This window comes from Aythya fuligula, chromosome 2 (assembly GCF_009819795.1).
Source record: "Aythya fuligula isolate bAytFul2 chromosome 2, bAytFul2.pri, whole genome shotgun sequence".
Lineage (NCBI taxonomy): Eukaryota > Metazoa > Chordata > Aves > Anseriformes > Anatidae > Aythya > Aythya fuligula.
Window position 1 is genome coordinate 82,391,854 of NC_045560.1, and position 26,556 is coordinate 82,418,409.

At 39.2% G+C, this 26,556-nt stretch overlaps 1 protein-coding gene across 1 annotated transcript in view; it reads right to left on the reverse strand.

Annotated features, from left to right (window-relative positions):
- Positions 1-26,556, reverse strand: part of TRIO (trio Rho guanine nucleotide exchange factor) — a 241,384-nt gene that overhangs the window by 163,122 nt on the left and 51,706 nt on the right. Inside the window, exons 2-5 of the mRNA XM_032181775.1 lie at positions 13,469-13,543; positions 6,747-6,861; positions 3,418-3,610; positions 2,239-2,751 (exon numbers count right to left, since the gene is read on the reverse strand). Coding sequence (XP_032037666.1) covers positions 2,239-2,751; positions 3,418-3,610; positions 6,747-6,861; positions 13,469-13,523 — 876 coding nt within the window. The 5' untranslated portion in view covers positions 13,524-13,543. The remainder of the gene's footprint in view (positions 1-2,238; positions 2,752-3,417; positions 3,611-6,746; positions 6,862-13,468; positions 13,544-26,556) is intronic.

Consider the following 26,556-nt stretch of genomic DNA (forward strand, 5'->3'; position numbering starts at 1 on the left):
AACTTTATGGCAGATTTGAAAATAACTTTTCTACTGCTAAGCAAATTAAAAATAATAATACTTAAGCAGTATTACACATTACTTTCTTCCAGAAAAAAATATGAATAAACTTCAAAGATGTGTAAAAACACAACAAAACAAAAAAATAATATTCAAACAAAGTTTGGGAAAGGTTTTATCTACCAATGGCCATTGCTGAAGGTACAATAGGTATGTTAACAGTGGCACTGGAAAACAAAGTTTTCAAAGACCAAGCAGCACAACAAAAGACCGAGTTTTACAGTTCTACACACACAACGTGGTCTTGAACTCTTTGCTATATTTCAGCTCAAAAGACCCACCTACACTCTGGGTTAGCTTAAAAAGATACTTCTGAAAGAAATGGCTACAATGAGTAGTAAGCACTCATTTAAAGATCCTTTAAAGTATGCAGGCTAACAGAGCAATGTTACCAGGTCCAATATTCTACCCAGGTGCATGAAAAAACAAATTGTAAGTGGACAACAGTATGGTAAGAACCGCAAACAAACAAAAAGTTTTAAGGGTTTAGACAACTGAGACAGATGATCACACACTCCTAAAATTTTTGGTTTCTTGTCTAGAATACATTGAAGATGTAGATTAAGACAAGGGCCTTAACCAAAAAGGGGTTGGGATACCACATAAACCATCTTTCAAATCTTTTTCTAGTGTTTGATGGGGGAATCAAGTTCCAAGAACACTGGCTGCTGTCAGCCTCCTTTTGAGGTGCCTCGTACTTGCTGCTATTTTGAAAGATGGATCTATTGAATCTATTACGGATTCTTGGAATCAGGAACATAGGAAACACAGGTATGAGCCTATACAATCACATGGCAGGACAGAGATCAGTTCCATGGGCTCACATATTTGACAAGGGGTTTCTTAAAGCCCACGTTACGTATGCAACTTTTAGATTAGTAAATGAAGAATGGACTTTTCAATACCACTTGAGCATCATCAAAATGTATTTTGTTAATGCTTTAATTAAGTGGCTGAACAGTTACTAAAATCATTTTGGGCCTGAAAGAGCAGTATTAGATCATTGGCTTATTATTTCCTAAATAACTTTATGACTCTAAATTCACATGACTGGATTTTTTTCAATTCCTTACATGCCCCTACTATTTTCAGCTACACTCAGTAAACATTCGCTTTAAATGGCCCTGAAGTTTCTTTTTTAAACACAGCAGAAAACATTAAGAGTCCTACTCTGAAAGTTCCTGAGCAGAAATGACCAGGGGACAGGAAAGTACAGGGGAAGAAGACAGAGGAAGGAGAAGTATTTTATCTGCTTGCTCTGTTTTCCCAGACATCTGCTTGTGACCACTACTGGAGAGCAAGATACTAGTTTAACGTAGACCTTTGGTCTCACCCAGTTCAGATGTTCTTATGTTAAATACTTTAAGAAATCTGACAAAGACCATACTTACCACTGGACTGGATAGTCCAGTTACTTCTTCTCCCAGAGAAAAAACTCCCCATCCTTCCTTAAAGCTATTTGTTCCATGGTAGCAAGTTAGCGATTGCAAAACCATTCTATATGAAAATAGATCTTATTTGAGCTCAGCTAACAGTGCACTGCCTGCTATGGTGGTTCTTCAGATTTCATGTCAATCAAGAGCTTTATCCTTCAAAGGGACTGGTTAACCCGAAACACTCTGAAATCAGTCAGTCCCCCGTTAATGACATATGATTGTCAAAAAAGATACATCAGTTTTTAGCCTGGGACCTTAAATCTCGCATCAATGAAGCAGTTTGCCACGTCAACCTCTTCAGACTTTGTCAGCTACCTGCCACTCAAATCCCAAGGGTCACTCAAAAGGAGACTGATGCAATCCTTAATCAGCTGTATTTATAAAGCATACATCATCCATCTTCATTTGATGCTTGAAAAAGCTTCTGTCTGGAGCAAAGCTTTAAAGCTTTTAAAGCAAAAGCTTTAAAGTTGCTACCACTTAAATTTTTCTTCCATGAAAGTTACCCGTGTTCTTTACAGCTTGGAATTACTACTCCATCCACTCTATTCCAGAAGACTAAGATTCAGTATCAATAAAAAAATCCCTTACTTCTCATTAAAAGCGTAGTGACTAACTTAGAGTTTTGTCTTTAGAAGACAGAAATTATTCTTCGTAATTATCCTTGGTACTCTTTCCAAGTCAGTCAGTCATTGTTCTTTAATTGCAGTGCCCCTTTATCCTCCCCTCCCCAATCCCTTACCTTTTCAGCATCCTGCTCGAACAGCCTGAGCTGAAAACATTGGTCCAATTTCAATTTCCGCACATGCCACATCTGATGCAGATGCTGCCGCGTCGAGTGCAGCCTGTCCAGCATGGTGGATACTTTGGGTAAAAGGTTCTGTAAGTCTGCATTCCCTGACCCAGAGTTCTTTTTGGGGAAGCTATCGCTGCTTTGTATTCGCTGGAGCAGCTTTTGTCCTTCCACATCAAGGTCCTCAATAGGAGCCTTAATGACTTTCTTTTTTAATTGCGAATGCTCCTCTATCATATTGCGAGCACCTTCCAGGTCCTGAGGCATTTCCTTTTTCGACAATATATCTTGCAGTTCCTCCAGTCTGGACAGCATATGGGTTGCATTGCTAATGTAGTCCTCAAAGGCAACTCTGATTTCTATCCACTCCTCATGGTTGTACTCCAAACAGCCATCGAATTCTGGGGTTAGCTGAGAAGGATCAACTACTTTGGTAAGGCCTTCCAGAGACACCATATTTGTCTAAAACAAGAAAAACAAACAAATACTGTTAGTGGAATGAATATGACATTTTCTTGCAAGTTTTTGTTTCTCTCTGTTTAAAAAGTTTAAATCTGTTTAAAAAGTTGATCATGACTTTTGAAGTCCACCTGACTTAACTTTGCTTATACATTTCTTTTCCAATGCCAATTCTGATGAGCCTCCTGTCTTGCAGGTATTTTCACTCAGTCAGAGAAATCTTGTTTTTTACCCTACTACACTGAAGGAAAAAAAAAACAGCAACCACTTTTCTGGTTACTGTTTTGATTAGATTTTGACTTGGATATTGTGAGCAGAAGCAGGATAGAAGCAAGGTTTATTTGGCTGCTTTCATCTGCATGGAATGGTGGTGACAGAATGATTACCACAGAACAGACCAAGACAAAATAAAGATGAAACCTAACACTTTACCATGAGGGGTAAAACCCTAAGTCCATCTTTTTCATGCTCAGAAAAAGTATGTATGACAATGTGCACAATTACCTAGTTTCAGCTTATGAAATAAACTACATTTCTTCTAGAACAACTGGCCCCATCTACCCCTCTCTTATCCGGAACATAATTTGAGACTGCTCAAGATGCTGATCAGTACTGAGCACACTTAAACCATGAAATAAACATAAATTCATATACGATAGGGGAAATTACCTCAAACTCAAACTTAGAGCTGCCAAAGTTAGTCCTCTGTTTCTGCCAGAAGTTGTCTGGCTTGATTATCAGTGCAACATGAATACAGCATGGGAAGGATTCCTGTAAAATCTTCAGCAGAGGCTTTATGGAGTCCCATTTTGACCCACGCATATCTACAATGACGGTGAATCCCCTTTTACATACTTCCTCACTGCAGAAGAAAGGAGAAAACGTTACCAAGCATTACAAATTTGAACGCAGCACTTCTACTGCAACACACTGCCTAATGAACGTGCTCTCTCCAGCTAACAATCCCATCCCTAGGGCATCACTGTTGACTATCTGATGCACAAAGCAGTTCTCATGACAGCAGTGCAAAACCTCTCAGGAAGTTTGCTGTCACCCCACTGCCAAACTCCTGGTGAGTGATAGCTTTAAACTTGTTGCCGATTAGATAATCTGCCTTCACCTCCTCTTTCATTTTCCTTTTTTATATTCACATGAATATAAACCAGAATTCAGTCCTCTCTCCTTCACCCAACACACACACTCACCGTTTACAGAAACACCAAAATGTAATTAATTTACAAATGACTCCATAGCACACACTTTACTGATGACAGTGTTCATGTTTTTCTAATGATCGAGGGGTTCCTCTAGAAGACAGAAGTTGGTATGCTGTTCTTCCCTACTGCTTCTGAAACATTTTTGAACTCAGATTTTGTTTTGTATTTTCTAAGAGTTAAAAAATGTTAGTTTGCCGAGGGAAAACCTTTACTGACAACTACTTCTGTAATGGGGTCAATCTGTGGATAGCTAACGGATAAGAAAGCATTTCATGGCTGTGAAGAAAACCATACTAACCTGTTTCTACAAAATTTGATCTCAATTTTGCTGTCCAAAAGTTAGCAGACCTTATACAAAAATTTCCTGGCAACTTTTCTGAAAATGTCAGATTTCATTTCTTTTCTTCATTACTTATTGTACACTAACTACTTGCTGCTGATCAAAAGCAGCAATCACCACCAGCACCGGGAATTTTGATTTTGTTCCAAGAGAGCCTACTACAAGAACCTTGTTAACGTGGAAAGGGAAAATATTTTAAAGCTGCGTCATAGCCAATGGACTATTAAGAGGGACCAAATGTCCGCTGTTTAAGTACATTAGTCACTTACAGGGATGTGACTAACGTAAACGGAATTCTGGAGTTCATGTGTTAAGGTTTTTAGCGTGTCCAGGAAGTAAGGATGCTTCACTGGCAGTATTATGAGAAAGATGAGTTATGACTGACTCTGGAGGGCAGAAGAGCTTCTGAAAGGAGTTGTAATATGGCTTTCCTTAGGAGAGTAGCTTTTTGAAGTTAGTTTGAAAAAAGAAAAAGTTTAAAAAAGGAGTTTATCAAGATAAATGCTGGCTCTCCCACCTGCCCAAAGGTACACACACAATTAAAAGGACAAAACCTAATATTGTTTTGAAGCTAAGACACACCCATTATTGAAAGGCTGCATGTTACATGAGAGCTGCTCAGCCCATCCCTATCCAAGCACACAAACTGGCTACTGCATAAGGAAGACTGCTTGCCACTAATTCACGAGGTGTACATCTACTAGGATGCACAAAGCAGCTGCTCACCACGTGATGCAGATGTGTCCTCCACTCATGTGGCCCCATCAGCTGACAAAAGACAAATCCCTCTTAGCTAAGGATCAAAACAATAAAAACTGTTCTGGGAGGCTTTGGTCAGCCAAGGTCCTCTGTTTGGTAAACCTGAACTGCACTAATAGCTGGTCAAGTAAGTGTTGATGACTTAAACTTGGTAAAATTTTGCACCAGTTGAGAAGACCCAGGACTTCTAGGTTAAGGAGTTACATGACCAGCCCCCTAAAACATGATGTGTGTGAAAATCAGTCTAGCTTTTAATAAAGCTCCCTTTATACTCAAATCTTTGCCATGTTTGCAGAGATATAAAATCCTGTACAAAGTTTCTATTTTAAATCTATTGATTAACATACTCCTTTTGCCAGAATACAACTGTATTTGCCAGATTATCTCCACAAAACTCTCTAGGGCCTATTTTGATGCTATTAATGTCTCTAGTAACTTAAAAATCTAGAGGACCAGAATACATCTCAAACGTTCAAATGTGAAATCAAATGCTTTCAAAGGTAAAAATTTCAAGACTTCTTTTCCTCTCCCTTCCTCTGTCTCTCCAAATCTCCCAGTTTAATCAAAAATAAAGAAAAAACACTAAGTACTCCTAAGCTTAAAAGTGAAGTAAATACCAGAGAAATTGAATTACCAACAATTAATCCTAAGGAAAGCCATAAACACTCTCAACTAGAATTTGTGAAGGTTTAGCTTTTTTTTTTGTTTGTTTTGTTTTGGGCAGTTGTTTTTCTTTGCTTAATGAGAACACTTATGTCAATCTGAAACTGCTATCTGATTACATCAGATGCAAGGAAGAGTGCACACAAATTAACACCTTACAGAAATATGGAAAAAAATACATTCTGGCATGTTGTCCTGGAGATTTTGACAACTGGTCCTGCAAGTTGCATGCAAACATTTTCAAGCACAGTTGGAGTTGCTCTAGTCTGTACCAAATGTTGGCGGAATCTGAGATAAACCTACAATCAGTGTCTTAAGCTCATTTTTCTCCTTAGTTTTACTACTCAAGAACAAAGTTCTATCTGAACAATTTTTTTTTACTATTTCTTTTAATATATACATTTTTAAATATATATTCATATATACATGCACACATACAAGCACTAGATTTGGTGATTAGTTTAAATAACACATTGTAATACATAGTTTAATTTTTTACAGTAATATCAGTAGTTTCACAGATCTCTCCACAGGTTTATCTGAGACCTGTACAAGCAAATTTTACATACATTTCTCCTGGTTATTCCTAAATTATAGCGTCCTGATTCAACACGTCCGACGCAAATAACAGTTTGGAGTGTTGTGCCAACCCCAGTCCACGCAAGATATATTGTGAATGATGACCACCATGTTTCTAATTATTGATGTACTGAATGCCTTTGAGTTGTATTCACAAATTTTCCCCAGTGACAGCTATGTAGCACGGCAGTACTATTTCCAAGACAAACTACTTCCAGCTAAAGCACGCCAGACATTCTGCCAACAGCCGTCCTTCTACAGGGCAGAGTAACTACTTGGGCCTTTTCAAAAACTGTCTGAAAACAGTAACTGACAGAACTTGGTACGAATTTGCTCATTTTCTTTAACCACTCAGTCTCTTAGCTTCTAAGTGTACTGAAATATATTCCCTTTGTTTTGTTGCACAGCATCAGAGCGTATCAAGGCTTATCATCACTTACCTAGGAATACAAGCTAGGTAAGAAATTAGTCTCCTAAGGTCTTCCTGCCGTATTCTATCATGATTACTACGAGCTGGAAACGTTAGGATGGGGCCTCCACGCTTATCTCTGCCACCTGAAAAACAAAACGTCAAAAACAAATCAACACAGCTTAACACCATTCTTGTTTGCAAAAGCAGTCTTCATAATGCTTTTGGAAAGCCTAACTCCTACACTTGAATGAATAACCACTTCAAGATTTCAAGTTAAATGCTAACACTGTCATTCAGAGACCAGCTTAAAATCGCATTTTGGGATTATCAGTGAGTACATTGTCACAATTCCTACAATGAGGAAATACCTGTCAAAGAAAAAAAAAAAAAAAGTGAAACGAAGACTAATGATAGCATTACAATTACATATTACCATCACATTCAAGTCTGATGGGCAGTCTGACATCTCTAGCACTGGTGCTTTGTTACATATTTAATTTTTGAATCAGCAGTTATACAGATGAAATTTAATTGCAGAGTTATGTTACTCTGTTGGCTAGCATTTAGACAATATTCAGTGTTAACTTCATTACTAGCACCACGTTTAGGCATAGAGTATACCAGAAGAGCATGAGTACTGTTACATCGTTTTACCCTGTTGCGATGTGCAGATTCTGAATGGTCAGTTTATAGCTTTTAGTTGTTAGCAATGCAAATGAAGGTAATTCTGAATCCACTCAATTCAAAGGGTTTAAAAAAACTGAGGTGGCTCCACTTAAATGTATACTTAAAATGAAATTTTATATTCAGTGCCTTGCTAGTGGAAACAAAATGTTATGTTTAGTAAATATCATATTCAAGTCAGTAGCCTGTCTTTATCAATGCTTGTACAATAGCAGTCATTCCTACAAGCTGAATTTCACATACATGTTCTCAACCACAGATGCACGGACTATTTTCTCCTCTCCCGTGGAAATGCAGAGAAACACCATTCAGTACTCCTGAGTGATTTCTCGTTGTAAATCAGCTTTCCATTGTAAATCCATGTTATTAAACAGAGTTCTTATTAAGCAGAGTTTTAAAAAATCCTTTAAAAAGACAGACCAAAAGTGAATGAATAAATTCAGTCACTCAAGAATCCATCAGTATCCTCTCCAGAGCACTCCGTGTGTAGTTGCTAGAGACACTAAGCCTAGATGCCAAGGTCTTCAGAAAGCACCTCCACTGGACACATTCCCCACAAGGCACCAATTGAAACTCAGAGCAGGGAAGAGCAGCTCTGGATTTCTGTCAAGCTGCAATGCCAGAAACTTAGACATAAAAGGGAATTCATCTTATGTTTTATGACCCTCTTAAATGGGGTGAGAGAGTAAAACCAACTCTTCTTCTAAAGTCTAGCCTTGACCAGCCCAGCCCATTTGCCAAGAAGAGCACACTGAGGATTTTGTGTAGTAAGAGACAGAACGAAGACAGAACAAAAGCCACAGAGAAAGGCAGTATAAATGATCAGACCAGGAGTCTAACAGCCCAAGCCTCTGCTCAGCTCCACAATGACCAGTGGGCTTCAAAGCTAACAAACTTAGCTCAAAGTCTGCTGCAGCCCTTACTATTCTCTCTCCTCAGCTACAGATCTAAAAGATTTAGGTTACAGCTAGAAAATATCACTAATTCCAACACCACAGAAAAAGTGGGGTTGATTGCTCAAAGTCAAAATTCTTCCTTCAAAAGCAACAGCTAGCAGTGAAAAGCATGCACTGAATCTTCTTAACACTCTCCAAGCTTTTTACACAAATGCCTTGTTATACAAAGTCATCTCAGATCGTTCCCCAGGCCTTTCCCACAGATCAAGTATTATATCACGTTATTTTCCAGCATGGCAGAAGAAAGAAACGCATACTTTTAATGTCTTTCTGGATGCCTCTGCAACTGACTCCCAGCTCCACACATACACCACAGAGGAAATAAGTTTTTAAAGTACACTGCGTAAATTTCTGATAAATCATATCCCAAAATTTTGGTACATTGCGGACAAAATTTGTCATGTTCATTTCAGGTCTAGATGAGTAATGGATAAATTAATAATAGCCTTGATTTTTAGCAAGACAAGTTTCACTATCCAGTCTTGAACCAGATGCTAAGATCCTAATTATTAAGCAAAGAAATCCCTAAGGCTTTAGGATACAACCGATATCTTTTTCATCTACTAAACACAAAGGTTTTTTCATCCTTATGCCTGGAGAGCCAAAACATAGGCCTTTTCCAATAAATAACTCTGGTTTCCTTTCTGCCTGATGCTGCTGTGTCATACACAGTTAAAAGTAACAATGTATGAGGCATCAGGTGGGAATTTCCTGTCTCACAATAGCTTTTCTTCAACTCAACCCCCTTATTTGTCCTGGCTTAACAAAAACCATATTAAGCTACTGCTTTCATCAGTCAGACTTCCATTTTTACCCTTTTCTTTTATACAAAACCCTCATGCTACCGAGATAGAATATCTCTGTTTATACCCAGATGTGTCATATGAGTAGCCGATCAACTCACATGAGTCAGCCAACATGAATCACTTCTGTCTAGTGCACATCGCAAAGAGAAGTCTTGTCGACGGTCTCCAAAAGACCTCAGAACCAAACAGGCTGAGCAGTGCAGTTTTTGTTCAGGAAATACCTTTTTACCCTGTCTCAAAATACTTAGGTAAAGCTAGGCAGCAAGCTTGTATGGAGAGGGAGGTGCAGGTCTGTTCTCCCTGGTCACCAATGACAGGATGCATGGGAATGGCACCAAGCTGCTCCAGGGGAGGTTCAGACTGGGCACGAGGAAAATGTCTTCACTGTGAGGGTGCTCAAACACTGGCACAGGTTTCCTAGAGAGAAAATGCTTCCTTTTAAGAAAATGCTCCCCTTGCTTAAGTATGTGTGGAGATGCAAGAGTGCCCGTACTCAACAGGCTTCAGCCTGAACAACAGACTGTATCCCAGAATCCATCTTTACTTCATGGTAACAAGCCAAGAAGGCTTTTCTGTTTCAGACAACGAGATGCCCAATACACCAGCGGATTATTGCCCAGTTCGGTGTAAGTCAGTTCAAGGAAGTCTTTTCTTTCCCTCTCACTCCACTTTTTTGGAGAACCACTCCGTTAGCAATATTATAAAAACAACAAAGGATTCAGAGGGAAGATGCACAATGCATTTGCATCCTACTCTCACCATGGCAGCAAAATAATCGAGTTCTTTTGCTACTTTGTCCAGTAGAAGATAAAGCTGTCCAGCCAGTGAGCGATGTCAGGACAGTTATTTCCAATGCAGCATTACTCCAGTACCAGTATGTACACAACCGAGGCTAGTCTGGGGAGCTTTTTGGCTTTGCAGTTATCACCCTACATACGGCAAGATGCACGCCACAACACCTGACAGAAGTATTTGTTCTGCATCTCACTGCCTCCTGTCTTAGCACAAAATACCTGCAGATCTGTTTCAGATTTGAATTCTCATTCAGAGACTATATCTCTCCTTCTCACACCGTCACCTCAGTCATTAACTTCACCCTGCTTTAGCAGTTTGAGCATCGCAGATATATGCTAACATACTTTAAGATGCAAACAGAGCCCACAGATTTTAACAAGTCCAGATGAGTAACCACATCACAGTCCTCATTTGTACATTGTTTATTGGGAAGCATTTCGTTTAAAGTTCTTTGAAAACAGACAAACAAAAACCCACTTAACCTGGCCTGTGCCACAAATAACTGAGACAAGGGGGCAGAATTCTCTTCTGTCTAAATATATCGTCAGACGTGCTAGACTAAGAAAACACACTTATTTTTTTTTATTATTTATTTACAAAAACACATCATTAACAGATCAATAAAAGGGGCTAAACTGGATTGCAACAATGGAGAAGAAACCAAGAGTGAATCACATCAGACCCACTGTGGTTTGTGGTAGAGAAAAAGCAATGACAAACAGTCTTTTCAAAAGTGATGAAGTGCTCAGACTGTGCAAAGAGAAAGAAAGAAATAATGCTGAGTAGGCATGTAAAACGTATCCACTTGAAAACAAATGGGAGGAATAAATGGAAAGACAGAAACAAAGCAATACAGAGTTACAGCCTAACTCAGCCTGAAGAGGCACCTGTTGGAGGCAGAAAGGGGAGGTCTCCAATACAGTTTAACTGCAGTATGGTGCAGTTGGAGTAAAAACGATAACTCTGGGGAAGGTATCTGAAATCAAGTGCTTTAACTCCTAATGCACTAGGATTTCAGATTCTGTCAAAACATTATTTCAAGAATGACTCAGGAAATACCTATGGTCGAAACAGTCTGGTGCTCAAAACAGGAGCAACATAGGCAGAAATGCTGCAGTAGGTTCCCAAAATCCTGGTGGAGCTGGGAGTCTCCAGCTTTCCAGCAATGACTTCAGATTCAGACCTCTTATTTCAAATAAGCTGCTCTCAGAAAGTACTCAATAAAGTCATCATTGTATAAAAATCAGTGTCCTTAGTATTCTAAGAACACAAAGGTGAATATACTGCCATACAGACCATTCTTATTCATTTAACTTTGAGAAGGCTGGCCTCATTTGAGAAAGGCAGACAGACAAAAGATGGGACATGAACCAAGAATCAAAAGCGCTCTTTTTTTTTCTTCAGACAGTGCTATTTATGTGACTTTCCTGCTCTATAAAAGAGACACATTTCTTTGCACTATTGATTGTCATACTTTATTTCTCCTTAAGAACGCACTTGAGAATCTACTCTGAACATGTTGCAACAGCTCTACCAGAGCTCCAACACAAAATTGGAGAAAAAAACTACAGAAAACATAGTGATGTTTGTGGATCTTAGCTTTAATGGGAGTATTACAGGTTTTAGCAAAGACAGCTTAGTTTTCTTTAGGCAGTTTTAGTACAGATACTTGCAGTATCTTTTTTCCTACTTAACCAGTTATTGTACTTAAAAATAATAATACTCAGTATTAAAGCAAAAGCTGTATTTTTGAGGAAAACATAGGATGCACATTGAAAGCCTCTGTAAATCAGTAGTTCAGTGGGTCTCAGGTACCTTTGTGTTCCCAGATAGAAGGCTGGACAGATCTTATTCCAAAACGGTTAAACCCTAGAGGTGGTGTTACTTTTGTTTGTTTGTTGGGGGGAGTGGAGAGGAGATGTTAATCACTTGCATTACTAATATATCTCATTTCAAACTTGCATCAATTGCAAGTGGTGAGAACCACTTGCAATGGAAATGTGAAACTATGGATTTTGGCAGGTCAGCTCCAGCCAGCCTCACTGTCCCCAGCTGTTTGCTCCATTCTTCTGTCAGAAGTTACTACCTTCACACGGGCTCACTGGCAACCATTTCTGCCTACACTACATCTCCTCTGGTTCACAATCCGTCATCTCCACTGAAATGCATCTCCAGCTTTCATTTGGCTTTTTTACTTTTACCGAATTAGTGCTTTTTGAGAAGGGCATAATGTTACAAAATCACATTAGAGAAAACCTATCATCTTTCAGTGCCCTCCTATGGGGTCTAAACTAAGCTCTGGACAATCTGGAAATTTATAAGTCTTGGAATGGAAACAGATAAAAGTTTTCATAAAATGCCATAAAGCATAAAGAAGGGCAACGAGGGACTGAAATTCTGTGTTTAAATCTGTTTTCTCTTTTTTTCCTCAGAAAATACCGTTTTAAGCACACCTTCACCAGCATTACAATCTACGAGGAAAAGAATCAGGAGTTTCTGGACTACCAAGGAAATTGACCCTGGGCAGTCTGTTATGTCAGTCACTAGAGTTACCAGGACAAGATGTTTTATAAAAACGTCTTTCTTGTTTTACAATGACACTTGACTCAGCAGAGCGGACAGAATGCAGTACTGTGAACTCCACACTGTTCTCGCAAGCATCATCATCCACACACAGCAAATCTCTATAAAGTGCCGTATCGGGGATTATTTTGTGTGCTTTAATATTTACAGATATGAGTCTTATTTCTGGAGTTCCTGACAAATTATTTATCCTGAACCTGCCTCCTCTGAAAAAACCCTTTCAAATATGAGACTGTCTTCTAAATCACCTGACGCTAAGATTACGGCGAAGAGCATAATGCTGATTAATCCCAACAGATTTGGATGTACTTACTTCAGAAAGTCACGCCCAAAATGCAGTTCACAAGAATAAGCACCTCAAATAGCCATCATTCTATCAAGTTACTTATCCAGTTATAAAATAAATTATAATATTCATTAATCTGAGCCCCACTTTTAAATCCTCTGCTACTCCTTCTTAAGTAATCAACTAACTTCAAGGTGTATGTTAGAGGTAGCTAAAATTAGATGCGAACTCATTTTACCGTGAAGATATTGTATGTGCTTCAAAGGAGATGCACTGAAGTTTCACCTCTGCTACACAGACATTTCTCCCATGCCTCAGAATGACCAGTAACAAAGCCAACTCTGCAAAACTCTCCACCAGAAGAACCAGAAATACGACAACAAATATGACTACAGTCCAGGTTGTTCCAAATAATGCTGCTGGATATGCTGTTACAAGCAGTATGCTCCACATTCAACGAAACACGTAACTTCATTATTGCAGATCCTTTCGCTCATGTTACAATTGGGATACCTAGCTATATTAGTTGCTTTCCTGTATTCCTGTGATTTTTGCAATGATATTTATAGTATTTAAATGCTATTTTGTATGTGACTAATAACAGAGTTATGCATTACACAACAGAAGAAAGTAACTGTACCTGAAAGGTATGCAACTTTTTCCTTTAAAATTGGCAAAACTTCCATAGCCTTCATTTCATCATTTTTGCGAAACCCTGAAAAATGAACAAGACAAGGTAATTAGTCAGAAATTCAGAGATTTAGCTGCTACATTTAATGAAAATAACTGTGTAACATTTACCCTTGGAACACAATCTCCATGTTATGCTGACAGGAATTAAGATAATCTTACAAAAAAAAAGGCTGTGAAAAATAAGCCATAAAGCTTTTAAAATTATTAATAAAGAAATCACCACTTTGACTAGCTTAACACAAACATCGTAGTATCCTAGCAAGGATCCTTAGAAAACAGGACATGGGAATTAGCCTTTTCTGTCAGTACATAAAAACTGTCACTTGGCTCCTGTTACTTTTAGGCATTCCAACTTCATCTCCCACTTTCTGCTCCAGCAAAGGAGTAATATAAAGCTCATAAGAGTAGGTTCCTTAAAAGCAGGTACCAGACATTTTCCATCATTTTATATATATATATATATTTTTTAAGCTAACACAGCAACACCATTTAAATCCAACTTTCGTCATGTTACTTCCCTAAGCAGAATCAGAGATCAAACTACATCTTCTCTGCTGCCTGCAAGAGTAGTATCTCGTATCAGAGCACACTTTGCCTTATTAACTCTACACACAGTTTGAAATGGTACCTAGGATGAGCTATTAGTGTCAGTTTTGCAAAGCTGTATATCACCGGTTTGCCCTCTTATTTTCTTCTATTTCTATTACATTTCTGTGGACAGATTATAAACTTTTCCTTTAGTAACAGAGATTGAGGAAGCATTATATTTATGATCTTAAATTCCATATTGATCTGTACAATATGACATTAGCTGCTTCTGGGCCAAGCTGGTTCATCTTACACAAACTGGGTGGTTCTGTACCCACACTTTAACTAAATGCCCCTGTGACTTTTCCCAGTCTCTCTGGATTCACGTCTCTTATTTTTAAACAAACAATGAGAGATTAAGCACCTCAAAGAGCCATCATGCCATCAAGCAAAGGTTACTTATCAAGTTATAGAATACATGTATGTTATGATACTCAGTAATCTGAACCCCACTTTTTTATTTTTTTAAACTACTACAACAACAAACTCATGTCTGTCTCCTGCAGTAAGTGGGAAGCACTTATTTATTTACCACACCTGAAGCCCAGAAGTGCTGGTTGCTGTTTAGTAAAAATAGCCCCAGAAGCCTGTTAGAGCACAGCTGTTGTGTTCCTTCAAAGCAACAGTTTGAGTTACCTAAAAGATAAAATAACCTTCTTCAATATTTATAGTTTCTGGGAATTCTTACAAGAGTAGGCTCAGGTATGCATGTGGCATTATTTTCTAAAATGAACTGTTCTTTCTCTGTGCAATCCCTCTAGCGAGTGCAGCAAAACATCTGAAGCAGGCTATCACTTCTCAAAAATATCCAAAATGTTTCATATCCCTTTGTCTCAAGCCACTGAGCCTTAACAAAACAGCAGCATGCTTCTGAGCTAAAACCTGGAAGTAACATACGAGTGCATGAAAAACACAAGACTTGTAAATACAGGCATCATACACATCAAACGCTCAACAGGTTTCCTGTTCCAGTTGGTAATCCTGAGACTTCTGTGCCACTGTAGCTAGTCGCAGGCACTATCCTTCAAAACCCACACCAAACCAAACACCTGAGGAACGCAGCCAGCTGGGTGTTTATAGGTCATGAGCTATGAGGAAGGACCAAACCAAAACATTTACTGTGATGAATTGAGGGGAGACACGGTAGCAGCGCACAAAACACATGCAAGTCCACTGGTGGCAAAAGTAAGCTGTCCAGAACTGCAGCAAGACATTTATGGTGTGGGACATGAAGTTTTGTAAACGAAAGAAGAGTGAAGCAGCACAGGAGATTGACTGCCTGTGGACTGGCAACCGCTGGGGATGTTTTAAAAATGCATTAGACATGTCTGTCAGAAATGCCACGAATGTAGGCCATGGCAGAGTCCCTCCAGATCACTGCAAGTGTTCAGCTGGAATATTGCCTCACCACCCACTGCAAACGGAGCAAAACTAAACAACTCTTCCACTCACTGTCTAGGTTTTTTGTTGTTTTTGTTTTTCCTTGTGAACACCAAATGGGCTACAAGCTCTCAGAGAGGCAGGGCTGGGAGCGGGACGGATCCTCAGGCAACCCCCAGCTGCTCAGAGCACTTCTGAGCTGTAAGCGTGAGGCAGGATTTTGCACTCATGTGGCTCCATGTTTGCACTTTGGCTCCTAGGAGCTTAAGGTGGCTCAAACGGGACCTCTTGCCATTGTCCAGAGTACTGGCTGTGGGTTAGTAATATTTTAGGGAACCTGCCTCCAGTTGTACACATCCTCTGTTTTCATCTGGTAGGAACTAAAGCTGTCATCAAGAGTCCACGAAAACCCTGGGCTTAAATAACTCAATCTAAAAAGACAGCAAATACCTTTCTCCAACCTGAAATTTATATTTGTGCTTCAGTTGACTGCTACAGCATACAGGCACACTTCCAGAGTTAAATGCTTTTTGTAACACGCTCCGAGCTACACCACCGTAAGCTTAATGTCGATTTAGCATCCCCGGCTTTCATACGAACCGTGGCAACTCCTTTGCTTGACAGTGCATTTAGAGGTAGAAAACGCTTTCTCCTCACCTAAGAAGCACGCAGCAAGCAGCGCTGCGCCTCGCTGCCTGCCTTAGCTCCGCATTCCCCCCGACACCGGGGTGCTCCCACCCCTAAGCCCTGAAGTCATCTTAACTCCGCCTGTGCCGAAGCAGGGAGCAAACGCCAAGCCACCACCCCCGAGGAGGGGCTGGCTGGGAGGCGGCGCCATTTGCCGCCCCTCCGCCGCCTGCTGCGGCAGGTGACGTCACCCTCCGGCCGGGCGGTGACGTCACCCTCCGCCGGGCGGTGACGTCACCCGCTGCCGGGCAGACAAAGGCTGCTCCCCTCACTGAGCTGTTCCGTGCGGCTTCTCGCTTTCACCGGCCCCTCTGTGCTAATAAAGTTTCTTCTTGGCGTAGAAAGGCTCAAAGCTGCTGCCAGCCCACTTTTAAGCAAGAAGACACCAAGATGCTGCTGCTGCCTTCAGCATTTCCTCTGTGTCACAGCAGGAATGATATTAACCACAGGATTTTCATACCTGAGCTATTCCTCCCCGCAACTATAAAGCCATCATAGTCACATTTCAAGAGAAAGTGCCTTCAAGTTAATTGAAAAAAAAAAAAAAAAGGTAAAGAAGCTGTAAATATAATAAAATGAATTCATTCAGTATCAGACTGATTCATTCAGATTTCTTTGTCTTTTTTTTTTTTTTCTTTTTCCCATAAAAGATGACAACACTGATATTAACTCCTGAAAACGAATAGGTTTATTCAGCTTTGCCTATCAGTTAACAACTGTATACGACAAACCACAGGTCGAAGTTTATTTATAAGTTCCCTCCCTTGTTTTCCAAGTGTCCAGAAAGAAAGAGAGCGCAAGGCAGGTCCCTGTTTCTCTTAGTTTGCTATGGAAAGGTTTTAAAATTAGTCAGTTTCTAAAGATTGTTTTAGCCTATATAAAGAAAAAAATACTTCCAAGCAAAATCTGAATAGATTGACAAGCAGACACCATGAAACCTTTCACATCCTCACGCTGAAGTTGATACATACCAACCAGCACAGATTAAGTCAGCAGAAACATTCAACTCTTTCCAGATCTTCAATAAGATCCATAAAAATGGTTGCTGAGCTGAGCACCACCGTGTCACAGGTTTACAAATGCAATCAGACTACTGAGGTACAGGTGAGAAAAGAAACTGAACTTTCATAAAGCAGAAAGGGGCAAAAATACATGTAATGCTAATTGAGAATACTGTCCCATCAAGAGGAAACAAAAGGTAACTAGTGTTAATACACGTGTGGGACTACTGGCAGTTTCTCTTGATTCTAACATGGAATTTTAAGTGCTGAATTCAATTTTGTGGTATGCTTAACTATAAATTCATACTTTTGTGTCCAAGTACAGGATTCATAAAGCGATTGGAGCTGTCAGTTCACCAACTGCACTGTTATCACTTCCCGATATAGACGTTGCCTGTATTCATTTCTGCTCAGCAATCTCACACCATATTTCATGTTGAAAAAATAAATAAAAAAAATCTCGGAGAAATTATGGCAAAGAATACAACTGTGTTTTCTTCCAGCTGACCAGTTACAGCAGGTATAAAAATGGGAATTCATCTCACGGATTCTAACTTTTAAGAATGGCTGCCACTGAATCTTTAAAAACATACATCTTCTGTTTTGGGAAAAAACAAAGAATTCTATCAGTATTTTATTTTTTTAAATGACGTACAGAACATTAAGCAATATTATTAACCTTAGCATTCATCATTTACTCATTCACGCTTCTCGGACAGGATTGTAAAGCCTACAGTTAACTGCAAGGGCACAGCTTAGAGGCATAAAACCAGAGGAGCGTGACTTCAGTGTAGTTCCCACAGCCTCTTAATAAAAGTATTAAGATTAGTTCCTACTACCTCTCAAATAAAGTATTTGTTGTAGCTAATAGCTGTTCTTATCACTAAGAAATCTGTCCTTACAGCTGTTCATATCACTACGAAACCTGTCCTTAATTTAAAGCAATCCCAGTAACACGATATGAGCATCCTTCCCACTTCTCCAGCTCTGATCAGGCTCAAAATCGTGCTCATCAGAAAACGCGACACCTCCAAACCCAGAATTTAATCCCAGCAGCTCCCAGAAACGTTTCACTGCTGTGTTGTTTTGCATCCTACGTGCTATCAGCACAGGCTGCACCGAGCTGCACCACACCAGTGCAGAGCTGCTGTGCAGTGCTGCCACACGGCCAGCTGGGGCCTCACAGAAGTGAATTGCTTTAGAAGCTGCCTTGAAGGAGGAAAATGGGAATGACGAGCCTGCGATGAGCTGCTGACACCGCTCTCAGCTGGGGGCATTTTCAGATTTCCCTAAATGCGTGGGGTTCTCTTTCTATTTTTAACCCTTCTCTGTTCAAAACACACATCGACGAAAGGCAGCGCCTTACAGCCTCACGCAGCGCTTTTGCGCTTCCTGTGAGCCAGGCATCCGGCGCCTTTATCCGTTTTTTTCCCTTTATTTGCTGAAAACGTGTGCGCTTCCCCCCCCTCCCCCGATCACCACAGGGCCGCCCCGCGGCCCCTCCCAGCCGCCAACGGCCGGCCGCGCGCAGCTGCCCGCGCCGCACGTCCGCAGCCACGGGAGGGAGCGGGAGGGCGGGGGGGGGGGAAGGAGGCGGCGCCTCCCGCCCGCCGCTGCCGCAGCTCCGTCATGGCACGGGCAGCGTGAAGCTGGTTTTTTGGACAAATAAATGACAAATAAATGAGCCTCGTGCCCATTTTGTGCACTGGTCCAATCCCTCTGCGCAAACAGGGTAATCTAGAGCATGTTACACAGGCAGATTTTGGATATCTCCAGAGAAGGAGACTCCACAGCCTCTCTGGGCAGCCTGCTCCAGTGCTCCGTCACCCACACCTCATGTGGTGATGAAACCTCCTGGGGTTCAATTTATTACCCCTTGTCCCATCATCACTTGCCACCACCGAGCAGAGTTTGGCCCCATCCCCATTACATTGTCCCCTGAGGTAGCTGTGGAGGGTGCTAACATCCCCTCATCCCTAGGCTTAACAGCTCTCAGTCTCTCCTCATAAGACAGATGCCCCATGATGTCAGTGACACAGGCACTGTAAATTATGATACCTTAATTAAGTGCACACAAATTTGCCTAATTTAAACTGGATTAAAATGGGTTTGTCACTCTACAAACCTGATTCACTCTACACAAAACTCTGAACACACATGGCTTCCTGGAAAAGCTCTTTAACCAACATTTTAATTGCATTAAAAAGCAGCAATGTACTTTGGCATGCATAGGAATGCATTACTTCAGAAGTCTACAATGTATTTTAAAAGCACTAGGTAAGATTTCAACAATGTTTCTGTCTTCACGTCTTTGGTTTCTTGCACAATTAAAGACACACAAATTGTCTCTGAAAATTTCAAAGTCTAAAACCAATTAGCAGTGCTAAATCACCTAGCAAGTGTGGTTAGAAATACTAACCCTTGCAGTAACAGTAACACAACGTGAAATTAGATTTCTTAAGCTGTTTTCACCTTTACTTTAAAAAATACATAGATTTTTCCTTCTCAGACCATCTCATAAGGTTAACATGCAAGTTTATGGCAGTAGTACAGAGGAGCAACCATTGATACATTATTTAGTTTGGCAAATATTTTTATTTTTACACATTATTAAATGAGAGGCACTCTCTACTGAAGTGCTTTTGGTACAGAGCCACTTTTGTTGTAGTCAAGTCACGCGGCAGCATTCTTCGTTGCTTTTGAGCTCCAAAACTCAGAGACATGAGAGTCTGGCAATTTGAATGGAATATCTACTATTATTAAAAAATAATAATAAAGACAGAAAACCTGAGAAATCAAGTCACAGAGGTTTACATAGCCATAACCTTTCCCAGCCCAAGTCCTTTGGCTTTTTCAAAACGTTTGAACAGATGATGGGCGTATTCTGGACTCAGCACATGGAAAAGTGTGTCGAGTCCAACATTGTTACTGAGCATCCAATTAAAAGATTGCAAGACTTGGACTGCAACTTCTCTGTAAAAGACTTCCTCAAAAGCTTCAATAGCTGATACATCACAACTGCCTTCCTTTATGCTTCCCTAACCAAGCACAAATGTATACGGCCAGCATCTCCTAGTACGTTTGATTTACAAGAGCATTCCCACTAAGTCCTTTACGCACACAGTTTTCCTGTTATGCTTTTACCTCCACTACTACCGCATCCCCCAGCCTCGCTCCTGGCTAACGACAGGTCAGTTTGTCGGCACTACCTCAAGAGTGATAGAAATAGAAGGAGCATTTTATCTGCTGTCCATTTACTCTTCACAAAGGGCATCAGGAGGACTAGTCTTCTGCAGAAGTTACTTAAGAGAACTTGAAGTACACGGACATCAGCTTGAGATGTCTGAAGACCCGTCCTCCAGCAGATGCTTTGACTCAGGATGCTTCTGTCCTCATGAGGAAGACAGGCAACACTTAGACCATTCAACTCAGCTGCATGAAGAGCATCCCAGGCAGCTCAAATCACTTCTAATGTCAGCCTAGTTCTGAACATGGTAACTGAGAGCACGAAACCCAGGTGAACTCCATGGCTTTTAACTGTTCAAAGACACTGCCACCAAGCAAGCAAGAAGCAGTACACATTTATCTCACAATGCATTTATCCCAGAATGCTGATACTGTTAGCAGCAGCGAAACTGCCTTGATTTCAAAGCAAACTAAGAAGCGTACTGCCATCTCAACATCAGGGGAAAAAAACATGAAGTAGTTGAGACAAGAGCAAAATTTTGAAATAACAGGACTTATTCTGTAACTTAACCTTAAAATAACTATATGCATGATGATAAGATTCATGTTAAGTATCATAATGCAATTTTCAACTTGTCTCAATAGTTTTGTTTTTATTATCATATTATACAGAACAGTAATTTAAGAATCAAAATCAACAAAGCTATTTCAAGTTTATTTGGATGTACAACAAGATACCTCAAATGAGTCCAAAATGTTTTCCAGACAAGGCCAATATTAGAAGCATTAACTGCCCACCAAAGCAGCCTGTTGTTGGCAGATGTGAGGTAATCCTGTCCTTACACAAGGCCTGATTTTGACTTCTTTGGGTAATTGATTGCCATTAAAATCACCTTTCAGATGGCTCTTTTTATATCCAGATTTGTTGAACTGTCATTCTTCAAGCTTTTGGCTCAATGACCTTCGATGAATGAGCTCCCTAACCTAATCAGATTCTTTTTTTAATCTTTCCAATTAAAAGTAAAATATTGCACATTACAGATATCAGCATTTACAAAATCTGATTTCTCATACAGACTTCCGATTAAATGTGAAAATCAAGTTTGTGAGCATTGAAATAACTGATGATTATGAGCAATAGCTCTTCACATGCACTGACCATTTGTTTTGCAGTATCTAAAACTGAATCACTCAGCTAAAAGGTAGAACAAGAATTGTTCGAGCCTCTGAACAGAAAGCAAAACTTTCCAGTCTGCTTTATTTTACCATCTCAGCATCTCAGCCTAGTGTTGTTACTTTTTAATCTTTCAGCACCTACCAGCTGATTTCAAAGGACTTTAAGGCTTCATTATATCATGTAGTTGAACGCCTTCTACCAAACATATAAATGCAAAATGATACAATTAGGCTGGGCAGGATGTAACTTGTGGCAGCTGGTGAACTAACCACCAAGATCTAATGGAAAGTTACTTGTAGTTTTCCAAAAGGACACACTTCACTTCAAGCATTAAGCCTTTATCAAAGTACTAAGCTCCAAGGTCCAATACAAAGCTACAATATTTTGATTTTCCAGTACAGACTCTGTTTAAACAGGTACCGAGAGCTCATTAAATGCTCGTGGGGATTATATGTGCGTGCATGCAAGCTGTGACACAGTGAAAGTGGAGGAAAGGGTTCTGCCCAAGAACAAGTGCCATGCAACCACACTATCAAGGATGTGATTTGGCCAATAGTCCCTTCTGGTGGCACTGGTAGCTTAAAATAAGCTGAGGATTCTTAGTTTGATTAACCACTATCGTGTTGGTAGTCAGAAGAGAGGCTACCACACATTTAAATTTAACTCTGATTATCAAGTACAGCTGTCCTTTGACGAGCTGGTTAAAAATAAAAAAATGAAGTTCAATAAATAGAGATCTTCCTACTGAAACGTAAACGTTATCAACCAGGAGAAAACACACTTGAGGAAGTTTTCACTTCTAGAGCGGGGGAAGGAGAGAGAGATGGGGAATTTTCAATATAAATAGATTTTTTTGAGGCCTCAGAAACGAAGGCTATTCGAGTGATCATGTTCTATCAGGAAGAGACAGTCTTCACCAACACAGCAAAGACACCAGGCAGGCACGTAAGCAGACTTCCAAATCCATATTTAAATCAGGACAGGCAGCTGAGCTAAATACAAGGTATATGAAAATAACCTGTTCAAGTCAAGAGTAAACAGACTTATCTGTTCAAGTCACAATTATCTGTAATTAATTTTGCATATTTTGGCTATTGTTTAAAAAAAAAAAAAAAAAAAAAAAAAAAAGCACACAATTTGAAATACTCATCTTTGCCTTCCTTAAGAGAAGACTTACTGGCTGTTATTGGTCAACATCAAGGCACTGAATCCACGTGGGTATTTGTATCTCCAAAATGAAGATACAGCGACGTTAACGAGCATCTCTCTTACTAGCACACTGCTCCATCAGAGAGCAAAAGGGTATGAAATGTAAAACAGAATAAGCTATTTGGAGAGCTATTTTGCAAAAGCAAAACAAAAAAACTTTACAGTGACAGCCATGAAAATCTCTCAGACACGTAATGAATTAATAAGAAACAACTGAATTTAGAACAAAAAAAAATCAGTAGCGTGTTTACAAGTTTCTAGGATTGACAAAGTAATCTGTGACTGAAGATGGTATCTTAAATCAGATGCCTGTTTAAACGAAAGAAATGCAATTTAGTGTTTCAACAAACACCTCGACAAATTGTTTAAGGAAATGTCAGTATTTTTATTTATTTATTTTTAACCTTCAAGTGTAGCTGTTGCACTTTCTCCTACAAAAACCAAGTTAAATTAACCAAATTGTAAATTACGTAGAAACAAATTCAAAGACTTCAGTTGTGGAACAGTCTTGAAAGTAAAGACTGTATTTAATCCCTCCCCTTAAAAGCATTTAAATTGCTGTAACATTTAAATGCTGTAGCATTTAAATTTCTTGTAACAAAGTGATTGACAGAAATATAATTAACAGAAACCAATATATCACATAATAAAATAAACGTATACTGCTGATTTCTTAAGCTTAATTGCCCATTATGCTTAAGCTTACAATCAAAAAAAAAAAAAAAGAAAATATGATCTACACATTCAAATACATGACTGGTATCTCTGCACACTTATCAAGTATTATAGGATGGAAGGATATTACTGAAGATTAAGAGATGGCTCTGGCACCGGCCTGTGGAGCTGATCTGGTTCCAGAATTCCAGCCTACCAAACAAACACAATCTGAAGCTAAATGAACCAACCACACCTGTATGTTTAATTTCAAGCATCAGCAGCTCAGCTGTGAGTTTGAATTTTAAAATACTATGGCAAATTCAAGCAAAACATATCACACGTCAACTAGCATCTTGAATTGGGAAGACTCTTCAGAGGTCCTTCGTGTTTCCAAAAAGAGAAAGAAAATTTTGAAGAGCAGCATCATGGAAACCCTGCATTACAATAAAATTAACCTAAAGCAGACGGCAGCACTTGTAGGAATGCCACTGGAGATTAAGGTTGAATTACAAAAGCCAGAATTACTCCATTACAGTAGTCAGCTACAATGCCATCCCCTGAATTTTTTCCTTCCAGAACAGCAGTTTTAGAGCAAGGAAACGCTGTGTTGTTACTGGCTCAAAGACTGTTCTTTAATGAATACTTGTCAGGTGAACAGTGCTATTTTGACACAGAAGGCCATTATCCTATCTGTGTACATCCTTATCTCCAGAATCATCTTCATTTACTAGGAAGTGCTATTGTCCTGAATACACCATAGGCATTCCTTTTTTATAACGAGCTCAGTATCTGCATTTATGCTCCCTTCAGCAGATGACTAATATTACGAGCACGCTATTTTGATTGACGCCTAATACCATAGCTGCCATTATCACTTACATCATGCTAAAACATGAAGTGTTACCCACATCTATTTGGAGAGTAAAAGAATACAGAATTGCTTTGACACGTTGTCAAGAAGCACTGTCAAGCTTCACCCACCATAACTATGTTTTCAGTTTCTCCATCTTACAAGGTCAGTAACTAAAGCACAAGTAGAGAGGATTCTACCACATTATAGCTACACATTCATTTTGGATATTATACAGTAACGTGCCATTACAAGACAAAGTTCAAGGAATAGTCAACTTACCATTCAGAAGTATCAGTACACCTGTTTTTTGGTTTGTATCCCACTTACAAGAACACATTGTTCGTACCCCAAAGGTTTAAAGTGCCCGTGGCCAACAGAATGGATGAACTAAACAGTGTTTAGGAACAGCAGCGAATTAAATCCTTATCCTTTTATCAAAAAAAAAAATAAAATTAAATTAAAAAAATATATGTTTCAAAAACTCAGAGTTCAAGTCCCAAGTGAATCTGATGTAGTTTCCATAACTGCTAGGCTCATCTTCTCCAAAAAGGTCTATTTTCAAGTCAAAACATTTTTCAACCAGTCTTGTTTGAGCAGTCAGACGAAAGAAAAGAAAAAAAGAAGTACAATGCATGTCCTAAATCTAAGTCATTTTTGCCGATGCATATCTTCTGCTTGTACAGTTTTGCTTGACTGTCAGTTTGTTTAACAGTTGCTCTGCCTGGATTTACTACCAAATAGGCTTTGACAATGATTGCTGTTTAATCCTATGTAATACCCAGATGCAACTGTTCCCAGATAGCACGACAGTTTAAAAACACAGTCTCCCTGACTACATCCAAGTCTAGAGTCACGCACCAGAAACCTTCTATCTGCAAAACTCAACAATAAAACGGACCACTCTACCACAAACAAAAGCTATTAAACTGTTTTAAACAAATGTATCTCTGATCTATGAAAAGCAAATAATTATAAATAAGACATAATTCCTTACTGAAAGTTTCAGTTTGATAATCTGAAATTTATAATGTTTGTACTTTAGGTAACGACATTTCAATAAAACCAAGTAACAAGGCTAACAACTAAGTGTCAGCACTTAAACCATCTTTGAAATAGTACAACACAAATGCCAAAACCTGAAATACCCTTGGTGCAATACAATTTAAGCTCAACAGTTAGCTTTCTTTCTGACCAGTCATCTAATAAAAAACTACGCTTTCAATTGTGTTCAACTTCTACAACTAGGTGGACGGTTGTTAGCCATTCTCAGTTTTTTTCTGATATGTTTAGAGCTGCCAGCTTCTAGGACTATTTAATGAGCAGTGTATATATATATATATAATTTCTCATTTGAATCATCTGTAGATTTCATCCTTTCTTTTTTTTAATGACTTCTAATATATAATCCCCATAGTACAATAACAGCATTTGTTACATAAAAAGCTTCAGTATCCACAAGAATAGCAAGGATAGCAAGGATGTGCCACAAAAATCTGGGAGATACAACAAAATATGGAATTACTTCCTTAATTGTTTCATCTCAGCTCATATTAACATGAAACAGAATTCTTCGATTATCCCTGAACATCCACATCCCAGTTTCTGAAATGCTTATCCTACTGAAGAAGATATTGCCATGATCTAAATGAATATCCACATACATGGCCTCAGAAAATTGAAATCGAACCAACAAAGTTTTTCTTAATCACTTAAACACTAGAAAATCCTTCCCAAAAGAAAACAACCTAACATCCCCACAATATTTTCTATTTAATACTCTACAGATATAGACAAATAACCTGAACAATTATTAACTGTCTGATAAAGTTATTTTCAGCATAACACATACCTAAGATTTAGATAATAAACTACATCAGCAATTAAATTAAGAAGAAGCACTAAGCATTTGTAGGGTGAGTAACAACTCCTGCCTACAGCACCAGCTGATAAACCTTAAGACAAATTACAGAAGAGAAGAACAAAATAATCTACTTGATTTCACCTTGAAAATATCAAATGCTGCATTATATCACTACTTGACAATCTAATCAAAAAGCCAACATAGCTGGATAGTAATTATGAGTGATGGATTTCAACTTCTTAACGCCAGCTCTGAGTATGAGAAGAAAAAAAGTGGGGTGGGGGGCTCCTTTGGGATTGAGTTATCAAAAACAAGATACTAAAAACAAATGTAAAGATGGAAGATTAATTGCCATTTTTCAAGACTGACCTACAGTGTGTTACAATAATACAGGGCACAAGAAATCCATGCCAAAGCTGGAGCACTTCCAGACAAA